Genomic DNA, 25,253 nt, shown 5'->3' with positions numbered 1-25,253 from the left:
AAGGGAAAGAGGAGCAACCTGGAGACTTGCATTAGCTTTGGGGAGGCGGCAGAAAGGAGATGGGAAGGGGCAGAACTGTGTGGAAGGTTTTTATTTTGGAAAAGCTGTGCAGAAAAAATTCAACAAAATGTTGCTGTGAAAAGAGAAAACCAAATCTTAAGCGTTAAAAAAAAAAAAAAAAAATCAAATCCACCAACTAGCTCAGAAGAGGGGAGGAGGCCAAGAATGGGAGGAAGAGTCACAGCCCGCCAGGCAGATGGCTGGCCTCCGGCAGGCAAGGCCATTTCCCTGAGCACTTTGCAGAGGAAGACGGGTGGTCGCAGGGCTAGAGGGGCAGTGACTGATCCGACACCTGCCCCAGTCCTGCCGCAGACTCCCCCAGGATGTGCCCTAGCCCTGCCAGGCGCGTCGTACCGATCCTTCAGGATGAAGGGTGGGCGTGATGGTGAAGGGGTCAGGGGGTGTGTTCAAGGTTGGCTTCTGATCAGGGCTAATGGAGGCAGCTGCTTCCAGGGCATGTGTGCTGAGCTGAGGGTTGACTGCCATGCCCATATGGCCAAGGTCCAAGGCTTAGGCTGGGAGGTGAGGGGGAGAGAGGAAAAGTCTGCTGTTTCTGGGCCCTGGGTCATTAAAAGGACAGGCATATCCGGGGCTCTTCCCAGACTCCACCCCTAAACCCTCTTCCCAAGTGACCCCAGTGATGTTTCTGCTGAGATGCTCTTCTGGCCATGTGTGGGTGAGGGTCCCTGTGACCAACACCACTGGCCTGCCCTGGAGAAATGAGGATGGAGGCCTGCCCAGCAGGGGCCCCAATCCCTTGCCCGAGACCTTCTCACCAAAAACTCCCGTTGGGTTGGAGGAAGGTTCCATGGCTGTTGCGAGACTGTAATCCGGCTCCGCTTGTGCCTTCTGAAGGCCCTTGCCCTCCCTGAGTGTGGTCTTTAGCCAGAGGGTGCTCTTTAGGCCTCTGGTCCCAGGTGGAAGCATCGGGGCTGCCTTCTCCCCAGAGCTTCTGGGACTGCGGAGCAGCTTTCCAAGCTTCCCCAGTCTTAGGAAGTTAGAGCCTCTCCCACGTTGGCTTCAGGCCCGAGGTCAGCAAATCTGCGCCTCCTTCCCCTGCAGCAGGTCTGGGGGCAGGTGCTGAGGGCAACCCAGGGCACTCCTGCTCTGGGATAGGCTCCAGTCCCCTTGATCCAGCAGGTCTGGGGCGTGGAGCTCAGAGGTTGCGGGAGGGCCCTCGCTCTCCATCCCCACTCCACCTGGATCCTGGCTGCTGCAAAGGGGCACTGATTCCAGTTCTGTCCCCTCCTCCTTGGCTGTTCGGCTTCGCTGGGGCCGGTGGCAGGGTCCACTCCTACAAACTGGGTGAGAGGCCACATTCCTCTGGCTCAAGTAGACTTCCAGCGTGTAGTAAATGGTCCAGAAGACGGCGAAACAGCCTATCAGCACCAGGGTCTGGGGGAAAGTCAAACACCTATGTAAGGGTGGTTTCCCAGAACAATGAGCTCAGAAACTCTCTCTCTTCCTAGGGGCTGCCTCTCCCACCCCAAACCACTCCCCCACTTCCCCCCACACAAGGAATGCCCTGGAGAGTTAGCCTGTAGAGTGGGGACCTAGGTCTTCCCAACCCCTCACTCCCCAAGTCACCTTGAGTCTCCCACCAAGGACTACATCCCTCAGGACATTCCTGCCTCCCTGCAGCTTGGGTTTTGGCCCTCGTACCTTGAGGGTGTTAGGGGTGATGGTATAACCATCGTCCTCTGGGATTTTCAGCCCGGGAGGGCAGGGCAGCGTGAAGCCATCGTGCAGGTATTTCCCACTCATGGCACTTTCTAGTAACCTGTGGAGAAGAAAGGAGACGAGGATGCCCTACTCAGCTTGGTTCCTCTACCGCCTGCCTCGCCCATCCTCCCACCTTACAGCCAGACAGAGGGAAGCCCCATAGCAAACAGGGGAGGGCCACGCTGTGGGTTCCCAGGGAGGTGGCACTCCCTAAGTGGCCTTCCCCCTGCCCCCGTGAGTCCCCCTCCCTCTGACACATGTGTCTACACCTACCTTTGTCTGTCCCTGATGTCTACTGGACTCCACACAGAGCCATATAGGGTCAGCTGCCATTGCCGGAGGATGCCGGCCTGGGACGTCTCATCTCCTAGAGCCGCAAGCGGGGCGGTCCGTGAGCCACGCCCCGCTGTTGGCCACACAGATAGCAGAGGCCCTGCCCACCCCGCCACCCAGAGGGACTCAGACCACATGAGCGGCCACAGTAGTTGTCTAACTGTGTCCCACTGACCCCAGGGTACTGCAGAGGTGCCTCTCGGGGTGCCCTTAGGAATGGAAAGGCGGAGGTGAAAGGTGGCACTCCCAAGTGGAGAAGTTTTGCCTCTTTCATATTTTGGGGTTTCAGCTGGGATTTTTCTTGGGAAAAAAAAAAAAAAAAAGTCCTGCTAAATTAAAGGAAGGTTTGAAAACCACCAGTCTGGTGATGAACACCTAACTTGGCTGGAAGTTGGGAGGGTTGGGTTCAATTTCCAGTCCTCACTGAGATACTGTGTGACCTCACACAAGTCACTTCAAACCTCTGGGTGGGCCTCAGTTTTAAAAAAAAAAAAAACGGTGAAAATTAGTCCTGCCCTTACCTGCCTACCAGGGCTGGCCGGAGGATGGTTATATGTGAAAGAACTTGAAATGTGGTTTCAACAAGGAATTTTTGTTGCTATCCTGAGGAAAAATGGATCAGTCACTTCTCCAAGGAATATGAGAGGTAGTATAAATGAATAATTCTAGGGCCCGTTTTTTTGGATGGGGCATACGTCTTGGCATCTACCCTCTTGGTCCGATGGCAACCCTATGTATTCCACCTGGGACAATTTCTGTGGGGACTCTGAGATCCAGAGGGACCAGATGACAATCACGAAAGGCAGGGCCCTGGTGGGGGGCAGGCAGGCTTACCTACATCCCTGATGACGAGTCTGTAGGTCCCTTTCGCTCTTTCCCCCCAGCACCGCACAGTGGAGAAGGTCCAATCATTGAAGCCATTGGGGTCCCTGGGGCAAGAACAGAGGAGACAGAGGAAGGCATGGAGCAGGGAACTGACCCCTTTGCCCAAAAGCATTCTCTTACTGTAGTAGCAGTTGTTGTCTGAGCTACAGCCATCGGGAGGGTGCCATGAGGGGCCCTCAAGTGCTGGCCCTTGCCCCTGGGATCTCGGGGGCTGAGGGACCTGTGTCAACGTAGTGTAGTGGAAAAAGCAAACATGGAGAGAACACGGGCTTGGGAGTCCCATAGGTCTAGGCTTACTGTTATTCTCTCAGGCACTTAACTAGCTCTGTGACTTGTTTCCTCATTTGTAAAGGGTTACAAAGTCTACCCTGCATCGTCCTTACTAGGATTAAAGAAACTACACTTCAAGTGCAGTGCCGAGCACACTGTAAGCACTTGAACAAAGCAGGTAATAAGCCAGTGCCACGGTAGCTTAGGACAGTGCCAGTGTCCACTCCTCCCATATCGTTTCCTGGAAAAGGCCCTTGTTGCAGAGAGAGCTCAGGTGAGGGCACGTGTACGTACGAGTCCAAGCTGCGGGGGGTGCCAATAAGGGACATCATGCCACTGGGGCAAAACAGCTTCAGTTCCAAGCTGCCACGTCGTGGATGAGTGATGGAGACTGTCACGGCCACGTGCTCCAGGGTCTTCAGCCCCGACATCTCCAGGTCCATCCTGCTGACTGTGGGAAGTCAGGCTGGGCAGCTGGGGAACCAGCCGCACAAACACTTACGCCCTCACTTCACCCCAACAGACAAAGGAACATACTCATGGAAGACACATACAAATATCTTTGGCAACCCTGACTGAACCTCGTGTACACTAGTAAATGGAATGCAGTTGCTGCTTTCAAGTTTACAATCTAGTTTAGAGTCCAGTTGGGAGGACAACACATACTCAAGACACAATGGAAGAACCAAACGGAGCAATTTCCGACATTCATTCACCCAAAAAATAACTTACTGAGTACCTCCTACATTTCAGGCACTGTGCTAGTTGCTGGGAATATAAAGAAAAGTTGGGGGCTTCCCTGGTGGCGCAGTGGTTGAGAATCTGCCTGCCAATGCAGGGCACACGGGTTCGAGCCCTGGTCTGGGAAGATCCCACATGCCGCAGAGTGACTAGGCCCGTGAGCCACAACTACTGAGCCTGCGCGTCTGGAGCCTGTGCTCCGCAACAAGAGAGGCCGCGATAGTGAGAGGCCCGCGCACCGCGATGAAGAGTGGCCCCCACTTGCCGCAACTGGAGAAAGCCCTCGCACAGAAACGAAGACCCAACACAGCCAAAAATAAATAAATAAATAAATAAATAAAATTTTTAAAAAAAAAGTTAAAAAAAAAGAAAAGTTGGACATGGTCTCTGCCTTCTATGTGCAAGTGGAAAATGATATGGTATGCGGTCTACATAACTGATGCTACAACAGGGATGAGTCAGATGGGTTTAGGCACGCAGCCCTGAGACACACTCTGAGGGAGGAAGTGAATACGGATTGGTGGAGAGTGTTGGTAGAGGGTATTCTAGAAGGGGAAATGGCATGTAGAAAGGCAGAGGTGGACATGAACAAGTTTCATACTGAAGGAAATACAAATTAAAAAAAAAAAACTACTGAAGTGAATACATTTCAAGGAAATTGTGCTGAATGAAAAAAAGCCAATATCAAAAGGATACACAGTGTGTGATTTCATTTACATAATATTCATGAATAACATAACTGTAGCGATGGAGAACAGATTAGTGGTTGCCAGGTGCTAGGGATGGTGCAGAGGGGATGGGTGTGGCCATAAAGGGGTGACACAGAGGAGTCTTGGGATGCAGTGGTTCTGGATATTGGCTGTGGTGGTGATTACACAAGGCTACACATGTGGTAAAATTACACAGACGCGCACACACACACACACACACACAGAAATATGAGTCTAACTGGTGAAATCTGAGTAAGTGCTCTGGATTGGACCAATATCATTTTCTTGGTTTTGCTATTGTCCTAGAATTAAGACATTTAACATCAGGAGAAGGGTGCACAGGACTTCCCTGAACATTTCTTTGCAACCTCCTGTGAATCTACAATTATTTCAAAATAAAAAGTCAAAAAACCCCAAAACAAACAAACAAACAAACAAAAAAACCCCCACCAAACTACTGAAGTAGAAGACTCAATTGGGGAATATTAAGAAATTAGGCTGCAATGAGAAATGATTCTTTCCCAAGCAACTTTCATTAATTCATGCCGACAGGCAAAGCAGAGAGCAGCACCCCCATTTCACAGATGAAGAAACCCAGAGAGAATATGAAAGTATGGGCAGGGGACCTAGCATGGGAAGGGCTTTAAAATTTTTATTTTAAACAAGCAACTGAGAGCTATTAGAGATTACCGAGCAATGACAGAGTTTAAAAAAAAAAAAAAAGTGCTAAAGGAAGGTTACTCTTAACAGCTGTGGGTAGGCTGAATCGGAGTAGGAAGAAGAAACAGGTGACAGGAAGCCCAGCTAAAATGCTTGATTCTAAGGGTAAGCCGGTGTGAGCGTGGATAACTGATCAAAGAAAGAGGGGGGAATTCCCTGGCTGTTCAGTGGTTAGGACTCCGTGCTTTCACTGCAAGTGAAATAAACCCTTTCTCAACTCTTGTGCCTGCTGGTGCTAATGGCATGGGCTCTGGAGCCACCCAGCCTGGGTTCAAATCCCAGCTCTGCCATTTACTAGCTATGAGAATTAGTTTCTTTATCTGTAACGTGTCCCCGTCATAGTTCATGGTTTATCATTTTAAGGTACACTCTCTGTCTCTTATTTTCTGCTGTACCTGGGGCCCCGGGCTCTGGAGAATAAACTTCCCAACTCCTGCCCGGAAAAGGCTGCTAAGGACGGGAGAAGACACCTGGGAGTCTACCTTTTAGTTGATCTCTCGTTTTACTCTCACACCTCATCTCTGTCTTCTGTAGTGCATGGGGCCCCCGAGTCCTGAGCCTTTGGGGATTCTGAGGCATGAACGAGCTTGCTGCCTAGGCTCACCTTTACAGATATTTGGTTTGCAACTTTCTTAGCCCTGCCCACTTCTCCACTAGTTTTCCGTCTTCCAAAAATGTATTGCAATCTCTCCTTTGCTGTGGCCTCCTCTCTCATTCTCTTTGTCCTTGTGCTTATACCGCTTTTATTCCTTTATTCTCACTTTGGTGAGGTTTTGGGAGTAAGCAGAGATAAAAGCACGTGTTCAATTCACCGTCTTTAACCAGGAATCTTCTTCTGTCCCCACGAATTGTTCAACCCACTGCAGTCTAGCTTTTGCCCCCATGAACAGACTGAAACAAAGTACTCTTGGCAGTGGAAGCACGGAGTCCTAACCACTGGACCGCCAGGGAAGTCCCAAAGTATTCTTCTTAAGGTCACCAACGGCCTCTTTGATGAACCAGGGACGCCCTCAGTCCTTGCCCGCTTGCCCGCTCCCATCAGAACTACCCTAGATTCCAGTGACACCATCCTCCTGTTCTTTTTCCAACCTCAGGCATCTCTTCTCAGTTTTCTTCTGAGGCCCTTTTCCTCTGTCCACTCCTTTAATGTCAGCCTGCGTCCTAGGTCCTCTTTTATCCTTGTCTACCCCCAACCCTAGTGATCTCCTTCTTTCCCAGACCTTTCTCTCCCATTTTTATGCGGGTGACTCCCAAACCATTACCTCCAGTCTAGACCTTCAAACGTATTTATTCAGCTGCTTTCTGAATACAACCTTTAGATGTTGCATAGACGCCTCAAACACAGCAGAGCCCGAATTCTCTTCCTCACTTCTTCACACTCCATAGTCCTTACCCAAACATCTTCTTCCTCCTGGGTTCTTAATCTCATGTGATGGCACCGACAGAAATGAGAGAAACTTGGAAAGCAAGCTGGCTTTCGATAGGCGATAGTGAAATCTAAGATGCTGTACATTTTAAACGTAATGTATTGATGGGATATCCAACAGCACACACACAGCGATTTAGGAATAGAAAGATGGAGGAAAATATTCCTGGCATAGTTGAAGGAGAGCATTAACATGGAAGATAAGGGCTTAACAGAGAGTGAATGACACGTTATAGAGCACGACAGAACAGAATGGAATCCAAAAAGAGCCCCGCGAGTGCTTGTCTGTGTTAGCATGTGTACGGAGTGGCACGTTACATGCATTTCCTTACTGGGGTGTACAGGGACTTGGGCGGCCAGCCGTGTGGCAACACGAGAATTATTTTATCAGAATTAAATGAGTTAATCCTTAAGCCAGTGCTTGGCACGTAAAAAAGCACTCAAATCTTAGCTGACGATGATCATCATATTATTTTGCCTTTGGCAAGCTGGGGTCTTTTTCAACCGCCCTCCCCCACCCCCACCCCGCCCCGAAGGTCCCAGGGATTTATTTGCCCATAATCTTGTGGAAGCTAGCAAAATCTCTACCTCTCTCACTGGTAAGGGATCAGAATAAGAGATGTTGATCTAGGAATCATTTGTGGAGAGGTGGCAGCTGAAGCCATAAACACAGCTGCGCCGTCGAGGGAGAAAACGTAGAGGGAGGGTCAAGAACACGGAATGAGTCGTAGAAGGCACTCATGGTTTGGGAGTAGTGAGGAGAGCGAACAGAAAAACCAAGTTCCTTGGGCAGAGAAGCCAGAAGAGGGCCATGGAGCAAAGGAGGTCACTGCAGCCGCAGGAGGAGGGAGGCTGCCACACAGGTCTCGTTAATCCGGTCAGAGAACAAGAGGGCTGAGAAGGATGGGTTGTGAGCTGGTCCCTGGGTCTGAGCAGGAGAGGGGCGCTGTGAGTGATGAAGTAAGTCTTCAGCGGTGGAGAGGGTGTGATAAAGGCAAGCAATTGTTTTGGTTAATTCATTTGAAAAGGTTACTGGTTGGAGGGGGGCAGGGACTTAAAGGTGTTTCCTAACAGATGCTCTGAGGGTGTTTGAAGGCAGAAGGAGGAATCAGTGGGGAGAGAAAGACTGGGCAGGAGAGGAAGATTCAGAGCCAGGAAGGAACAGGACGCAAGCATGGCCAGAGGGGGAGCCAGCACTCGGGCTGCAAACAAGGATAAAAGGGTAATTGCAAGTGGTGTTCAGGAATCTTCTGTAAATACACACAGGCTCCCTTGTGTTTTGGATACTCCTCCCAAACCCCGCCCTCCCTCCCACCCTCTGGTAGAGATTTCAGACCCAGAGTCAGAGCTAAAGGAACCGAGGGGCTCCAATCCCCTTCCCCCTACATCCTCCTCCTGTCTTGCTCTAGAGCCGCCCTGCCCAAGAAGGTGGCCACCAGCCACATGTGGCTATTTAAATTCAATTACAATAACACACAAATTTAGTTCCTCAGCCACACGAGCCACATTTAAAATCTTCAATAGCCTCACATGAATTGCACAGCACAGATAGAGAACATTTTCATCATTGTAGAAAGTTCTCTTGGACACCACTGCTCCAGTCTTAGTGGTATTGCACCCCTTTTCCATCTCAGGGATGTTCAGTTCCTTCTACCTTACAAAAAAGTTCACCTTGGACAGCCCTTGGACACTGACTCGCTGTGTCAGTCAGTGACACAGACACTGACACAGACTGACACAGACTGACCCAGGTCTTGGTGGGAAAGACTGTTGCTTGGCTATAGGGAAAGAGGTTTACTAACTGTCCGGGACTAAGTTGCTCAGCTCTACGTGAACTGGACTTTCTGCAGCCTCCAAGCACGCCCACAAGCGTGGACCTTCAGTTCTGTCTGCTCAGGGGTGAATGGAGTCACAACAGAGGGGAAGACACCTTTGCTGACCTTGAAGATCAGCAGTCCACTTGCTGCCCTCCAAACCAACGAAGGGCTCCATTAGCAAAACTCGCTGAGTCTTCACCTCCCTTCTCTCCATCCTTCTCTCCCCACTATCCCCACCTCCCACTCTCCTCTGCCCAGGACAACCTGTCCTTCTTTCTCTTGCTTCCTAGTGACAAACAAGCAGGTGCCAGATGCCTCTATACCGAGGGAAGTTTGTTAGACATGCCGGGGAACATCCCTGGTTAGTGGGAAGCAGAAGATGCTGAAGCTGGGAAGGACCCTAAGTCGACCCCCTCATTTCATGGATGCGATTGCGGGTTAGCAGCCCTGGATGGAAGGTAAAAGTTAAAAGACATACTGTCCCCAAGACATGCAAGTGCAAAGCCCCGAGGTTCCTACTCAACTGCATTCCTGGGAATGTTCCTGCACTTCTCTGCCTTGGCTGATGCTTTATGCCCTTTCCAAGATAGCATTCCTTTTACGGAAAATGCAATGAACTGGGCCCATGGATTTCCTTCCACGTAGAGGGGAAACTGGGCAAGTGCTGGACATGGTTAGGGAGAGAGACAACGGGACTATTCCCAGTGAAACCTCCGCCCCAGGGATGCCGTCCCCACTCTCCCCTCCATGCTCCCATCTTTGGCCATTCCTCCTCTTGCCATTGTTCTGGTTTGAACACTTCCTAGGAGAATGGGAAATGCGAAAACAAAGTTCCATTTGGGTACAAAGCATGACATGCTCCAATCTTCACAAAAATTAGTGAATAACTCTGCCTGTCAAAAATCCTTGAAGAAAAAAAATCCCCAAGGAACTGGAGGTAGGGAAAACTCCCCAGTGGGAAGTCCGGGAAATCTGCAGACAGAAGACCCTCTTGCTCAAGTATCCCAATCCAGCTGCCCTCTTCTCTGGGAAGGGGTTCAACCTCTGTGCTCAACGTAAGACGACATCTCTGACTGACAACACACGGCCCTCACCCCTTCGGATAGTCCTAGTGGCCCCAGGTGTGATGGATGCGTGGGCAGAGGGAGGGCCACCACAGTCTAGGGAGCCCTCTGGGCACTGCTCTGTCCTCCCCCTACAGGCCCCAGCTGACTCTCTCTGTATTAGACAGGCCTGAGAATCAAAGGAAGACATTCTCAACTCCTTCACTCCATCCAAAGGCCACCAGGTTGCAGAGAATCGTCTGGCAAGTTCCTAGCATGGAAGTCAAAGGAACGTCTTTCAACTCGTGCCTTGTCTCCCAGGTCCCAGTCCCAGCCCTCCCACCAGCCTTCCTAATCGCTTGCTCGGCAGCTCCTTTCCACCACCAGTAACTCAGGAGAAAGGTCTCGTTTAAGCAGCCGGGGGGCCAGCCAACTCAGAAGCAGCAACATGTCCTAAAATGGTCAAAGAAAACTCCACAGGTTTGGCTGGAGCTCAGCTCCTAAAGGAAGGGGGTAGGATCCGGCAGGGAGGATGAGTTTAGCTTCTCCATCACCCCGCCCCAAACCTCAGGCCCACGATTAACCCCCTTTCTGCTGACTGCTTACCATTCCACAGGACCTCCAGGGGGCGGGCGGACAGCGGGATAGCCTTGTTCTCTGTCAACACGGGGCTGACGTAGGAAGCTAAGTAAGGGACAGACGTCCAGATCTATGAAAGGAAGGGGGGACGGCGAATGAACAAACAAGATGGACCCCACACACCCACTCTCATCTACTTGACCCCTAGGGCACTGCTCTTTTTATTTCTCCCTTCCTCACCACCTCCTTTCGCTCCTGAGGCTCCTGCGGACCACCTGGACTGCTCCCTACGGCACCAAAGCAAGGACAGGCTGTGTCCAGGACGGCAGATGAGGAGCAGAGCACCCTGAGGGTTCCAAACGATACTCAGGTCCCATTTACTCTCCACCGACAGCTTAGAAACTTTAATTATAGCATTGAGCCGGCTTCTTCATTTGTAAAATGGGTCTCAGATGAACGAGCACTTATTAAACACCTACGATGTGCCAGGCAGTGTCTTAGGCATTCTCCCCACCCCCTTCGTCATTCCACGCAGGACACCTGATCACCTTGGCTGCGTTCACAAGTCTCCAAGCATTGAGCAGGCCGAATCCGTGCTGGTGGCTGTGGCTAAAGCCGGCCTCGTTGGTGATCCAATCCGCGTGGCGATCCTCATACTGAGAGGACAGGGGTCCCGGTTAGTCCCTCGGATTTTAAGTTTCCCTGCTCGCCCTGCTAGCTGATCCAGTCCAGACTCTCCCACCAAGGCTGCTAGGAATGGATTCCCCAAGGAAAGCTGGGACAAAAGGGCAAAGGCCTGTGATGTCACCAGCCCAGTGGCCTGTTTCTAGAGAGGGAGCCAGGAGCCACAGGCTCCAGAGTCAGGAGCCCAGCCGGAGCTCTCCTTTGCAGGTAAAAGGGCAGCAGCAGAACAGGTGCGAGTGAATTTAGGTCTGTGGTCTTGATGGGGTCCCCACCCTTGTTCCGTGCACGTGCCAACTCTGGACGGGATTTGGCACCTAACGCCTGGGACACCTAGAATCTGAAGCCTCCTGAAACTTCCAAGTCCTTGGGACCGAAAGTCTGAGGTGGGCTGGGCCAGGCCTTCTGTCCACCTGCGAGGATCTCACCGGGGTGGCTGTGAAGACGACGATGTGCTGGACGTCACGCCACGTGAGGCAGGGCCGCACCTGCAGCATCAGGGCTATCATGCCGGCTGCCAGAGGGGCCGCGGCTGAGGTCCCCGTGTGGCCCTCGGTGCAGCCTGTGCCCTTCTGAAGGTCCCAGTCTGTGGTCACCTGGGAAGTGGAATGGAGAGGACGGGGACTGGGTTAGGGACTGAGTTCCCAGGTGCTGTGGTGGGAGGGGTGTGGGGCTGGGCCTCAGCGCGAGCCTCGGTTGGGGGGGGGCCCTTCCATTGCGAGAGCTGAATGTCTAGCAGGTCGGACGAAGGAGATTCTTCCTCCTTCTTCGCCTAACAGGAGAATCTCTGGAGAGCTGAGAAGAATGAAAGAGTTACTCTGTGGGTCTGGTTACAGCGGGGGAGGGGGCGGAAAGAAGCTGGAGAGAGGGGAGAGGCCTCACGTGCAGAGGATGGTTTCCTGATTCCGGCTCCTCTGGTGACCCCTTCCCAAATCCTCCACCCACCCAGCCCTGCCCCTCCAGCCCCCGCAGCCCTTGGAGACAGAGGAAGTGGCCGGGGAGCTCCTGGGCCCCAGCTGGAGCTGGGACAACAGTGACGGCACCAGTCAAGGAAATCCAAATTGGCAGCTCAGCGACAGGGCCTGGAGTGACATCAGTGCGAACAAAGGGAGTGTGTTCCCGGGGAGAGGAAGCTGCCCCCTTGCCCACCCGTGGGCTCAGCATGGGTGTAGCATCTACACCCCCTGCCCACCCTGGCCCGGGGCGATCCACAGCCCGAGCTGCCTCCCTGCGCTGGGCCTGGTGCCTCGGGTGGTTTCCACGAGTCCCCCCTTCTCCACCTGTGGTCCTGAGGTGGGAGGTGAGAGCGGGGGTCTGGGAGACGCGGCATCTGTCTGGCATCCAGTTCTTTTCATGCTCTAATCCACCCTGGGGCCACAGAGGGTTTAGCTGAGGGGGCCCCTGCCTAAATCTGCTCCAGGCCATGGCCCTCCAGATCTGGCACGCGGTGCCCAGGCTAAGACCAGAAAATCTTCTTCCAACCTTCTCTCCTGGGTCAGATATCAAGGTGCTAACTTCTCCCAAGAGCTGCCCTTTCTCCACTGTACTCACTGCTCGCCTTCCAGCTGTTACAGCAGCTGCCAAGAGATGTCATTTTCACTCAGACATCGTGCGCACGGAAGAGGAGGCAAAAACTCTCCAAGTGGAAGTCTCAATGAGGGTGGAAAGCCTGGTCTGTGCCAAGGAGCAGATTGATTTTTTCCTGTTACGGAAACAGCCTCACAGTGACAGTCTAGTGTGTAGCTGTGAGGCCCGTGAACTTGCCTGTGGCGGCAGGAGCCCCGGGCAGCCACAGGAAAGGGTCGGGAAGGGCTCTGGGCAGCAGACGGTGGGCAGCCTGTACCTCCGTGCCCGCCCTCAGGAAGGCAGCCCCACCGAGCTGGTAATTGAACAGAAACTGGCAACTGGTTTCCAAGCCAAGAGCGTCCCAAAGATGGGAGCCTGGCTAAACAAACTCTCTTTTCATTTCTGGACAAATTATAGCTCAGATGGAACGTGGTAGGGGTGGGGGTGAGATGCGGAGCTGCGTCAGGAGGAGAAAGGCAGGCAGCGCACAGTAAGAGGAACCATTATGCTCGCCAGCCTTCGTGGTCCCTCGCTGGGGTTGGGTAGAGCGGGTTCCTGAGAGTTCTGCCAGGATGTCCCTGCTCTTCCTCCCAACCCAGCCTGGCCTGGGGTGGGCGTGGGCGGTGCCCTCTGCACCCAGACCCCCACCTGCGGAGCGGAGCCTCCTGCCCGCTTACTTTAGTCAGCTCCCTTTTTTCTTCTCCCGGGGTGGGGAAAGGGGCTGGGGTCACCGGACCCCGAGCTTTAGAACACTGTGCTGACCAGAAGTCATTTAGTGGCAAAACAGAATTTCAGTTTGGGAAAGTGAATCTGACCCAGAGGAAGCAGCCTAATTCCCAATGGCCCTGGAGAGCGCTCCCAACCCGGAGCCACTGGAGAAATGTGACACCACCTGGCTGCAGCCCAGCTCTGCCCGAGAGCCCCTTGTCCCCGTATCACTCTGTTAGGGGCATTGGGGACAGGCAGGGAGCTCTAGGATGACGGGATGGAGCTCAGCCAGCTGGGTGTAGGCACTGGACCCTGAATTCTTTCACAGGTTCCCACAGCTTGAGCAACTCCACTCCCTTGCTCCAACCTCTTGTTTGCTGTGGCTCCAGTTCCAGCTCCAAGGAAAGAGCTGTCTCTCGGGCTGACTGAGACATTCCTGACTCCTTTTCCCGCCCATTCAGTGCCGACAACCACTAGCTTTACTCCCAAGGATGAACAGGACCAGAGCTCACAGTATTTACATAAGGGCTGCATAGCAGTGGAATGATGATCCTTTTTTTTAAAAGGCCACAGAAATTTAGCCAAAGACCATATTCTACCAAAGGAAGACATTTCAATCAATGTGATACTTAATCAATGTGATAGAGTGATTCCTATGATAACATGCATATTTGTCAGTTAAATTTTTAAAGATAAAAACCCTTTACACAGATATATTTAGAGTCCTCAGCTCCATTCTTCCAACAGGGGCAGACCCTAAGGGACACAGATCTGCTAGGGAAGAGGAACCCGAGGGCCCGGGGCAGGAGTGGAGGGCCCGGCGGGGGGCACTTACAATGCTTCGGAGCATCTTGTCCCCACCGCTGAAGGTGACCGCCAGCATGGAGGCACACTCCTCTGCGTAGAAAGGCATCCGTCCCTCCTCGTCCACAGCACCTGGGGACAGAGTAGGGGAAACGGGAGCAGAGATAAGGGCCTGATAACATCAGAGTCATCTCTGAGTTTTCACCAGGGGGGTTGTCCTGAGTTTAAAAAATGATCTCAGTGGTCCAAGTCCTTCAAGTACCCACACTCCTCACCAGGACAGGCAGCCTCAAATGGCAGAGGGTATTCTGTGCCCTAAGACCATTCTTTCAGCAGGCTCCAGGGTGAAACTGGGGGGCGTTCCATCTCAATACCTACTCATCCATTCGCACATGCATTTTCCTCAACATGTATCAATTACCTACTGTGAGTCGCACACTGTGTGAGGCATGGGGGCCATGGGAGAAGGGCACAGACCTGATCTCAAGGAGCCCAGAGTCAGGGAGGAGGTCCGGTAAGTAAATAAAAACAACCGGGATGGTAAATGCTATGGGAGGGAGCACAGGTAAAGGGCATTTGGGGGTCAGGGAAGGCTTCAAGCAGAAGGGAAGGGACCCATGGAAGAGAGGCCAAAGCAGAGGCCTAAGCAGCTGTGGGGAGTGGAGGCGGGGGTGGGGGGGGCTTGGTATCCCAGATGATGGGTGGAAAGTGCTCCGGGGTATGACTTCTAAGGAAGTCCTGACATCCTCCGAGAGCAGGGCTAGTCCCTCCTAACTATCAGAGCCTGAAGAGAAGAGAAGATCATGCATACACTTTTAGACAGACACACGGAAGCTGGGGACACACCCACATACACGGTCCCCTCACCACTGAGTGACACACACACACACCCAGAGACACGGTCCCCTCACCACTGTCTCTCTCTCTCACACACACAGGCGTGAGCACACGTGCACACTCGGGGCCACCAGGCCACTACCTATGGTGACTGTATAGATGGAGTTGGCGTAGCCATCGTAGTTGCAGTTGTCGTGGTGCTGGCCCCCGTTGCCACTGGCTACCACGAAGATGCTCCCAAAGCCCTGGCGGCCAGCGATCACCCCGTGTTGCAAGGCAGCCTGAGGAGCAAAACGTCCGGGTCAGCTGAGGAGTTCATAGGAAGACCCCAACCTCCATGCCGCTCACTCTTTCCTCCCCTCCTAGAAGGAAAAGAAAAAAAGCCAAGGGCACTGGACATGGGAGAAAGAGATTTAGAGATGGACTCAAGGGGAAGAGGCTGTTAGTGGAACAGCTGTATGAAGGATGGGCTCTGCTTATCGGAGAGGGTAGGGCCAGAAACGGGGAGCCAAGCACAAAACCAGAGCAAAACAATCTCAAAGCGCTGCTCCATTTCTCTCTAAGAACGCCTCCACACTCCCCCAACCCCAGGTCAGGAGTGCTCTTCCCAAAGGAGGCGCCAGGGCTACATGGTAGGTCTGGCCCTGCAAATGGGGGTGGGGCGGGAGCAGTTCCAGGAACAGAATGAAGAGGGGGTCCTAGGTCTCCAGAGTGTCCACGCAGTTCCCAGTTACCTTCCCAAGCTGATGGGGACCGTCCACCGTCTTTCCATCGTCATCTGGTCCCCAGCTGTTAAGAGATACCCAGTGGGAAGAGCCAGAGCCAGGCCGTGGCTGCCCACCCAGGCCCCCCAGCCTCAGCTGGCCATCCCTCCGCCTGGGTCCTCCCTCTCCTCCCAAGGGCTCCAGCTCCGGACTCCCACGATGAAAGGACATAGGGGTCAAAGGTCCAGCCCTCACTCCAAAGTGGAAAACAGAAGTACGTGCTAAAGTTCTTCTTGTCCTTGGAAACTTTCCCAGTTTAGGACTACTTTAACCTGACCCTAAAAACCCTTTCTCAGGTCCCCGGGGAGTACAGAGTGGTAGAGATGGATGGGACCTAGGGATCTAACGCTAGGCTTGATGGCAGAGCACCAGCGAAGGAAGTATCTGTGAAAGCTCTTGGGTCTGAGGAGTTCTCTATTCTTTCTCTGAAAGGAAATGTCCATGTGGATAATGCCATGCATTTACAGGAGACACTGGTTGGGGAAGTGCAGGTGCCATCAATGCTGGGGGGGCAGCCCAGCCTCAGCTCCTCCTTATCAACCACCCCCTCCCCACCATAACCGTAATCTGGAGCTGCAGGTGTGTTTCTGGGGGGTGGTGTGATGGGGCCTGGTGCTGGGTGGCCAGTTCCGCTGTGGTTGGAAAGGAATGCCCAATTCCTTCCAGAGCCTTCTGAGTTTGATAAACAGATAAACACGAGGCAGGATGGAGCACTCCTTGAGTGGCAACCTGATTACTGGGGTGACGTGGGCCTTAAGACTGAGAACCCAGACACTGTGGGTCTGGAGAAATGAGGGCAGTGGACTTACAGGCTGAACCCAGTGGGGAGAGCCCTGCTGGGACCTGCCCGAGTCAGCCCATCCTGCTGTTCTTTGGTTGGAGGATTCGCCCAGTGCCCGAGCCTCTGGCCCCCTCACCTTGTTCCTGGCTCTGCCTCACCTGCAACTGTAGATGTCATTGATCTGATAGTGCTTGTTGAACGCCACGGCCTCCATGCTGTCTGTCAGGGGTCCATCCAGTACCCGGATACCTAGGCGGTGAAGGCCACACCAGCTCCTCAATAATGCTCGTCCCCTAGACAGGGAGCTGGGTGCTGGGGGGCCCCCCTGTGGAGACTTACTTTTCCCTCTAAGTGTTCTTGGATCTTTTGAATTTTTATACCATGTGCATGTACCTGTCCAGAAATATTTTTTAACGTCATGCTAAATCTTAGACTTTAAGGATCCTGGGGTCTGGTGGGAAGATGCAGAGCCTAGAATGTAGGGAATCCAAGGTTCCCTTCTTATGTGCATCCTGAAATCATGTAAAACACTGCAGTGGTGCTTGACGCACAGAGGGTATTCAATAGATGGTACTCATTAGCATTACTCCTCTCATGGATGCCTAATCTCACCCAATAAAATGGGGTGGGTCACACCCTGGTGACCACATAGGGCGGAACGGAGCTTTCAGAAGGGACTTGGGCCCTGGAGGTTTCTGGCTCCCTCTGTAGCCCCATTCACAGAGAGGGCTGCTGACCTCTGCTGGAGTGTAAGAGGAATACAGCCAATCTATTCCAACCTCGGAAATGCAGGTCCCAAGCATTTATGAGGAGTCACGCGGACAGCGTGTCCCCCTTCATCCCCTTCACCTTCTGCCTCGATGGACAAAGACTCAGAGGCAGAAGAGCCACAGAACCACCCCAGCGGGGGCCGGGGCTGCTCCGCTCTCCTTAGAGGATGGGGAGCAGACGGTGACCGTCAGAAGGGCTGGGAACTGGAGAGCTGGGAGAAGGGAGAGGGGCCTCCACAGACACACGGAGGAGGGGGGCCAAGGAGGAAGGGGAGACCAGGAGGCACTTGGTAAACCATTAAAATACAAATACAGCCTGGATGAGTACAAGGAGTTATCATCACAATGAGCTGAGCATTGACAGGGCATAACCGTGATCAGAAAAAGGGAAGAGTCCTCTGAGTAGGTGGGGCTTGGGCCTCCATCTCCCATCCAGAGCATTTCGTACTTTCAGCTGTTTTATACAGTGGGGTTCACTGCTAAAAACATGTTGGAAACACAGTGCATTGAAAAAAATCAATGAACCGATATGTCCTGCAGACACCTATTTATAAGCTTAACCTTTGCTTTCTGCTGTGTGTTGAGAGTGAAATAAAGTCGGGTTGGAATTCATGGGGGAGGGACAGAGGATGGGCAGCTGTCACAGGAGGAGTGTACCGAGGGCGGACTGGAGGTACCTGCTATGCGGCTCCCATACGCCACTCCCACGGCACAGAAGCTGTTGTTGGGCACAGCAGCGATCTCTCCGGCACACCTCGTGCCGTGGTGGTTGCCATTCTCCATATCCGGGTGGGGCATGGGGTCAGGGTCATTAGAGTTGAGATCATAGCTGCCCTCAGGGCTCTGAAACAAGGCGGGGGGGGGGGGGGGGGTGGGGTGGGGGGGGACGGGCAGGGCATGTGGTCACTCGCTGGTTACAAGGGGTCAGGTCTTGGAGCTCAGGGAGAGAGGGGAACTGGGATTTGGGGGCTCTAAGCCAGCACTGTGGGCCCATCTCTGCAAACCACATGGGCTGTGAGATATGAGGACAGGACACCTTGAGGCAAAACTGAGAAGCGCTGCAGCTCTTGGAAAATTTCTCTCTTGGCCATTATAGAAACGTGCCTAGGAGCCGCTTCCATGGTGTGGGAAGCCTGGGATAAAAGAGGTATGGGGCTACCTAAAAGTCAGGCTTTAAGGAACTTGTGCAGAGAGGGAAGTTGCCGGCAGGGGCCACTCCTTACTCCCCAGGGCAGGGAGTGGCAGCAGGAACCAGGAAGTGTCTCCCTTGCTGAGTTGGAGTCAAGTCCTGTGTCCTAGCTACCAGGCTGGAAGGCTGGCTGCAGAAAAGGAGTAGATGAAGAACACCATCCCACCCTCCAGGCCCTTGTATTTGGCCCAGTGACCTCTAAGAAAGGGGACAGGCCTGAGGGAACATCAAGAATCAGGTGAGGCCCGGCGGTGGGATGGGTCGTGCCAGTGCCACTCACATAGTTGGGTGCGATGTCCTGGATGGTGTGCTCCACACCGTCGTCCACGACCACCACGGTCACCCCTCGCCCGGTTACATTGCGCTCCCATACACCCGTCACGTTGATGTCCCTGCCGGGGTTCCGCCGGTTATTCTGCAGGAGAGACGGGGTCAGGAACTATCCTCTGAGCCCTGGGAATCCAGTGACACGCAGCATAGCCCATAGAGAGACAAGTTACAGCGAGCAGCCCCTGTGCACTCTTGGCCACTGTCAAGGAGCCAGAGAGAGGTTGTAGACCAATAAGGGTAGGTGGGGACAGAGCTAAGGAGGGACACGTGAGAGCTTTGCCACAGCCTAGGTCTCCAGGAAAGCCTGGCATCACTCATGGGCAATAAGGGTGAGATGGTGGCTAGGGTCAAGGGTTGGATAATATAATTCGTAGGCCATATGATATACATTATATTAACACCGTATAATATAACGTTACTAGTTAACTCTTGTAAAGCGTTTCCCATGTGGGCACAGGTACATTAGTTCACTTAACCATAACCATAACCATTACAATCTCCATTTGACAGAAAGGGAAACTGAGGCACAGAGAGGTTAAACAGTGCATCCAAAGGTACATGCTAGTCAGTGGCAGGCGGCCCAGGCAGCCTGGTCCCAGCACCCACGCCCTGCCGTTGCAGCCCGCCGGCTCTCTGGACGTGAGCACAGGGCAGGTGGAGCCCGAGGACGAAGCCCACTGTGGAAGCCCACAGAAATGCCTCCTCAGGCAAAGGATGGGGGCCACTGAAGAGTAACACAGACAAGAGCCCACTAAAGCAGCGGGTACCCCCTGCCTAGCCATCTGAAGCCAGAAGCTGCAGGGCTGGACTCACCAGGTGCCACTGCTGCGGGTACTTGGGGTCATTGAAGTGGACGCTGCGCTTGGTCCGCTTGAGCAGCCTCTGCTCTGAGTGCCAGCGCACAGCTTCATGCCTGGCCAACACGGCCTCCACCTGCTGCCGGACGGCCTCCACCTGCGGGGCCTGCGGGTGCCCTGCCGGCTGGACCAAGAGGTAGTGCCCTTGGAGCTCCCCGATGCGTCCTGCATTCACCAGCCCTGCCGCCTGCGCCAGGGCATCTGCCCGCTGCTCCAGCGACTGTTCTTCCCTCTCGCCTTCTGGGCTGTCCACATGCACCGCCCAGCTCAGCCCCCCCGGACCCTGGGCCCCAGGCCCACCTGCCCCCACCAGGCCCATCACCCAGGGAAGCAGTAGGAAGAGCCCGGCTAGCTCCAGGCAGAGGCAAGTGGGCCTGGGGCCCACGGGGGCATCTGAGTGTGGCACTTTCTGCCTCCCCTTGGGCATCAGAGCAGTAAGCTGCAAAGAGAAAGGACATCAGAGGTAAGAGCACGATAACATGGCACACCTGGAAATCCCTAAGCCATGCCTTTGAAATCATTAAACATGTGATCCTCTCCTGTTATTCACAGTTATCTCTGACCAACAGGGATAAGCCCCCAGGGGCAGTGTGGGCCAGCACGAACCCTGGTGGGTCCCTCAGTGGCATGATTATCACTAGATAATCAAGCAGGATGTCTAGTTGCTAACAGGCACTGTGCTGCTCTTTCCCACTGTTGCCATGAAAAGGGCTCAAAAGTCACAGGACTCCTGCAAATTCCTGGCAGAGTCATGACCGTTCTTTAGAAGAGACCCTCCTCCCTTCTTTAGAGGGGACAGACATCTTTCCCCAGCTGACGTCTTGGTCCCGTTGTCCTGAGGGCTAACTCCCCGCAGTGGGGCCCCGTTCCCACCTGGACCCTGAGTGAGGCTGAGCTCCTGGTCTGGCTAACCACCTCACGCTCATTTTGTGCACACGGAGAAAAGGCATCCCTTTCGCTGTGAGCAGTGGTGACTCCAAGCACAGACTGCAGACCTGTAGGCCCCAAGAAAACAAGAAATGGTGTCCTCCCAAACCCAGTGGAGCAGGCAGAGGCTGGCCATGGACTCTAGGACCCATGACCAAAGAAACTGCAAATGATTAAGTATCATTTCCAGGAATCTCAAATAGGTCACAGACTAGAACCGAACTGGTACAGTAAGGCCAGATCAGTACATAACCCAGAAACCGTACTTCTCAACCTAAACATCAGGCCATCCTCTTTTCTTTCTTTCCTAGATGCCTAGAAGAGGGCTTGAACTCTTACCAAAAACCCCTCTTGAAAAAGTAGGTGGTACTGCTCCCTAGAAGTCTGGGTGGTAGCTAACTTCCTGATTTCTGTACCTGTGAAGGATGCCAGGGGAAGTAAGAGTAGGCGGGAGGCGGGTGAAATGGGGAAAACCCGAGCATGCAACGTGAGAGGCGTTGCCTCTCACGCCTTACTGAACAGGCTGGGGAGAAGGGGTGATTGGAAAGCAGCACTAAAGGGCTACTCTTAGTCACTAGCTCAGCAAGTCGGCTGAGAAGTGAGGGCTCAAGCTCTAAACCTGGGACTGCCACCCATGGTTTGACAGAAGGGCCAAATTAGAACTGGTGGGCAACTGTGGGGACGGAGACAGGTGAATGGGTGGCAGAACATGTGTGTCCCTATTGGTGGCTGGGCTTCAGAAGCATCTGCTCTCTACGGGGGTGGGGTGTAGGGGGGGTCACCTTGAGGTAGGGCTTAGTACCCACACACATACGCAAATGGATTAGTCTCAAAATATTACAGAAACATGGGTATTTTACCAAAGTCTCTTTGGAAAGGGAGAAGGGGACTTCCGCCACCTAACATTTCCCTCCCCAAATCTATATATATCTCCTTCTCTCTTTTCCTCTGAGGTTCCCAGGCAAATTCCTCCCTGCCCTCCAGCAGCCTCGACTGTCCCAAGATATTCAGGTGTCCTTCCCAGTGTGCATACAAAAATCTTGTTAGATAGCCTGATAGTGACCCAACTAGGCAGGCTCCTTCAATCTCAGTAGAGCCCATAGATTTCCGGAAGAGAGGAGAAACCTGACCACTACATCCTCCGGTCCCTCTGGCAGAGCAGTACCTTAACCCCACCCCAGCCCTCACCCTAGGCTTCTGGGGAAGGAACCTTAAATACCCTCTGAAAGTAGATCTCAAACTTCACCCAACTGCTAGGTGTGTCTTTACAGCTCTGAGGTGTCAAGAGAGAAGAGGAATGATACGGGCAGCCCAGAGTCCAAGATTCCGCTCCCAAGAGACTGTCCTCCTCGCAACCTCTACACCCTGTTCCTAGAAACCAGGCTGCGTACCGGGGTCAGTTTCATTGATTTTCCCCCTCCCTGGCCTCGACTGCCCCGTGCAATGTGCCCCTCTCCTCAGAGGACCCACACTATCCTGGATCCAAGACTCCGTGGCCCCGTCTCCCTGGGCTCCCCCAGGCCGGGACTGAAGGCGCCCTCTGTGCGGTTTCCTCATCCTCAGACACCAGCTGCCCCCCAGCTCTAGGCCACCCGGACTTCCGATGCCCCGCCCCCACCGAGTTCTCAACTCACCCGCCTGGCCGCAGCTGCTGCCGCCGCCTCCTTGCGGAAACTCGCGGCTTCCCGGGAGCCCGAGAAGCCAGTGACAGTAGCATCACTTCCGCCCGGCGGCGCAGCCAATCAGCGACGGGTCCCCCGGCCGGCCCGCCCAGCCGGGAGCAACCGGCTCTAGGGGGCCGGCTCCTTCGGGCATCCTCCACTGAGAGAGCAGCGTGTGGTGGGTTCGCCTCGAGTTCTCGGGGCATCTTCAAGAGGGACCTTCTCTATAGGGACGGTCCTCTCCTTCATGGCGTCCTCTAGAAAGGGCATCTCGGTTGCGACCTTTAAAAACACCTCGTTCCTCGTCTTCCTCTGATCGTCATGACCCCGACTCTCCCTGTAACCTTCCTAGAGAGGGTCCTCCCTCCACCAAGTCTCCTTCCTTCTCGCGGTCGCATCTCCCTTAGTCCCTGCGCCCCGGGAGAGTCCACTAGTATCTTAGCGGCTTCCGCGGCGTCCGCGACCCCTTGACGGTGCCAGCTCCGGCCGCCAGAGGGCGCCGTCGGGGGAGGCGCAGTGCCGCCGCGGCCTCTCCTCTGCCGGCCGAGCCTCGCCCCCGCCGATCGAGCCGCCGGAAGTGGGAGGTGTCGCGCGCGGGCCGGCGCTCGACCCCTCCCCCCAGGCTCTGCCGCCCCCTCCCCCCGCTCCGCCCGCTCAGGTGAGTCCCGTCCCTCCCCCCTTCCCTCCCGGGGGCGCGGCGCGGGAGGTGTGTGCGGGGCGGGCGCGCGGGCGGGGGCTGCGGCGCGAGGGGCTGGGGTCGGGGCGGGGGGCGTGGAGGGAGCTGCGGGGATGGGGGGCGGGGGTCCCGGCCTAGAAGTGGGACGGGGTTGGCAGCCTGGCGGGGGGCGAGGGCAAGGTGCGGAGGGGCTCTGGCCGGAGGAAGCGGCAGGCTGGGCCAGCCCCCTGTGGTGGGCGGCCGGGACCACCGGCGTCGCTTCCCCCCATTGTCCCCTTCGCGACCGTCCCCCGATCTCCCCCCGAGGACCCGTCTCGCCCAGCGTCGCCGTCTGGTCGCCGCCGGGTTGCGGTGCGGGGCTTCCCTTGGCTCCTTCGACTTAAAGCCCCCTGCCGCAGCCTCCTGCCAGATGTCCCTGCCCCTCTCCCCTTTGGGCTCTCAGCCACGGAGTCGCACGTAGGACCCGTGCCCTGTGGTTTCGTTTCCCGGGCGCCAAGGACCCCCGGCCCGGGCTCTGATGGGGCAGGACGTTTGCACCTGTGCGAGCAGTAATGGCGATCTGGGGCCCATTTTCTCCCGGGAGCCTCGTATAATTTGATGAGGGAAACTGAGGCACAGGGGGTCTCCGGCCTGGGACTGAAAGTGTGGATACAGCCCAGCCTCCATGCCTGCCCTATGCGCTCTTGGAGGGTCAGGGATGTACCTGGGATGCTATTAAAATAAAAAGAATTTAAACTAACCCTGTCTTACACCACCAACCCGCCCCCCCCCCCGCCCCAATATTCATTTTTATTCTTCCTCTTCACCATAGAAGGCGTGAGTTTATCCTGCAACATCTCTTACTTGGATTACCGTGTTTTTCAGCTTCTCATTTTCATGCTGGAGTAACCAAGATTCTCATACTCTGGCACCTCTAGTAACTCTAAAGAGTCTGTACTTTCCTCAGTCAGTGGTCGTCAGACTTTTCCCATCTGTGGGGAGCCCAGAGTAAAAGGGAAAGATACTTGGATTGCCCAATAAAATATTGCTTTTTCTCTCTCACACGAACATCTCCAAATTAATGGAGAATGCTTTTAATGTAACAGCCATAAAATGATTTTAAAACATAAGCTATTATTGATATTAGGCCCAAAATCACATCCTTTGTAAATGATACTAGGCAAGGTAGGTAGGCATGTGGATCATTTGGAAGATTCTCATGGTCTGTGAGACTGCATTTCTCCTAAAGTGGAAAAGCTTTGTGCACATATATATTTATATATATATGTGTGTGTATATATATATATATACACACACACATAAATATATATAGTGACGTTTGAGGATTGATATCCCTTGGGACCTATTGCATGTAATGGCTCTTTTAATATCCTACTAGAGAATACCCTTAAGTGTTTTCTCCTGGAGCCCAACTTTTTCTTTGTGTTTCTTTCCTGATATGACTCTGTTGTATGGACATTCTGAGAGGGTGAGATACATTTGTTTTGAAATTTTGGAACTTGTAGCCTGTACTTTGTTTCTGAATGTGCAGAGCATGATGGCGGCATCTGAGGTAGCTGGCGTGGTGGCCACTGCTCCCAATTCTCCGGAATCCTCGTCTAGTGTATGTGCTTCCAAACCAGACGAAGTTCTCCCAGACGGTCTAAGGTAACGTGTGGACTCTCAACTGGGAAGATTTCATTTGGGTAAAGGGCTTTGGAGATGGGCTTCTTACAGAAGTGTAGTTCGTCTTTCCCCTTTTTGGCTCTAGTGACATTGCATTAGATGAAGCTTTTTAAAGGTAGGGACTATCTGATCTATATTTGTATATCTGGTACCCAACACAGTATCTGACACTCAGCAGGCATGCTAATTATTTGTTGAATAAACAGATTAAAATACAGGGGGTCAAACTCATTTGAAAATGCAAATATTTCCCACCTTCTCCTACATGGACTATCTGTTTATTTAACTATATGTTTGTATGTTACATCTGTGTGTGTGTATATATATATACACACATACATATATACATGTACATAGACACATGTGTATATGTATCTATGTCTATCTATAGGTAAATAGATAGCTTTGTTAATATGGCTTACTGCTTCATGTATGTATTTTGCCTTCCAGCTAAACTCTTGAGGACAGGAATTATGAATACCCAACCTCGTGCTTTACAGTGCTTAAAACATTGTTATGTATAATGTTGTACTAGGTTGACTATGTATCCTACCTCAACTCTTTTTTTTAAAATATTTATTTATTTATTTATTCATGGCTGTGTTGGGTTTTGTTTTTGCATGCGGGCTTTCTCTAGTTGCGGCAAGCGGGGGCTACTCTTCGTTGCAGTGCGCGGGCTTCTCATTGCGGTGGCTTCTCTTGTTGCGGAGCATGGGCTCTAGGCATGCAGG

At 53.4% G+C, this 25,253-nt stretch overlaps 2 protein-coding genes across 6 annotated transcripts in view; one reads left to right on the top strand and one right to left on the bottom strand.

The window, feature by feature from the left end:
- Positions 1-76: 76 nt before the first annotated feature.
- Positions 77-22,259, bottom strand: PCSK7 (proprotein convertase subtilisin/kexin type 7). Of its 2 annotated transcripts, XM_068556618.1 has the most exons (17): positions 22,155-22,259; positions 20,467-20,588; positions 19,550-20,032; positions 18,687-18,821; positions 17,895-18,060; positions 16,606-16,696; positions 15,637-15,691; positions 15,045-15,183; positions 14,097-14,197; positions 11,416-11,583; positions 10,855-10,962; positions 10,334-10,436; positions 3,565-3,721; positions 2,950-3,044; positions 2,056-2,149; positions 1,723-1,840; positions 77-1,455 (listed from the first exon to the last, which is right to left on the bottom strand). In XM_068556618.1, exons 3-17 carry the CDS (start codon positions 20,018-20,020, stop codon positions 1,093-1,095), a joined length of 2,364 nt encoding a protein of 787 aa, XP_068412719.1. In that variant the 5' UTR covers positions 20,021-20,032; positions 20,467-20,588; positions 22,155-22,259; the 3' UTR covers positions 77-1,092. The 2 variants fall into 2 exon arrangements, with proteins under 2 accessions (XP_068412719.1, XP_068412720.1); XM_068556619.1 differs by lacking the exon at positions 20,467-20,588 and having other exon boundaries at positions 22,155-22,190.
- A 53-nt stretch (positions 22,260-22,312) lies between these two features.
- RNF214 (ring finger protein 214) overlaps positions 22,313-25,253 on the top strand; it is a 48,371-nt gene continuing 45,430 nt past the window's right edge. Inside the window, exons 1-2 of one of the 4 annotated variants that reach the window (XM_068556621.1) lie at positions 22,313-22,839; positions 24,389-24,504. In XM_068556621.1, coding sequence (XP_068412722.1) covers positions 24,392-24,504 — 113 coding nt within the window. In that variant the 5' untranslated portion in view covers positions 22,313-22,839; positions 24,389-24,391. Of the gene's footprint in view, positions 22,840-22,871; positions 22,888-24,371; positions 24,505-25,253 lie in introns of those variants that run through there. The other 3 variants (XM_068556624.1, XM_068556622.1, XM_068556620.1) reach the window with 3 other exon arrangements.

Source organism: Eschrichtius robustus, chromosome 11, assembly GCF_028021215.1.
Source record: "Eschrichtius robustus isolate mEscRob2 chromosome 11, mEscRob2.pri, whole genome shotgun sequence".
Taxonomy (NCBI): Eukaryota; Metazoa; Chordata; class Mammalia; order Artiodactyla; family Eschrichtiidae; genus Eschrichtius; species Eschrichtius robustus.
Note: the sequence above shows the minus strand (reverse complement) of the source record. Positions and strands in the feature narration are given on the sequence as shown.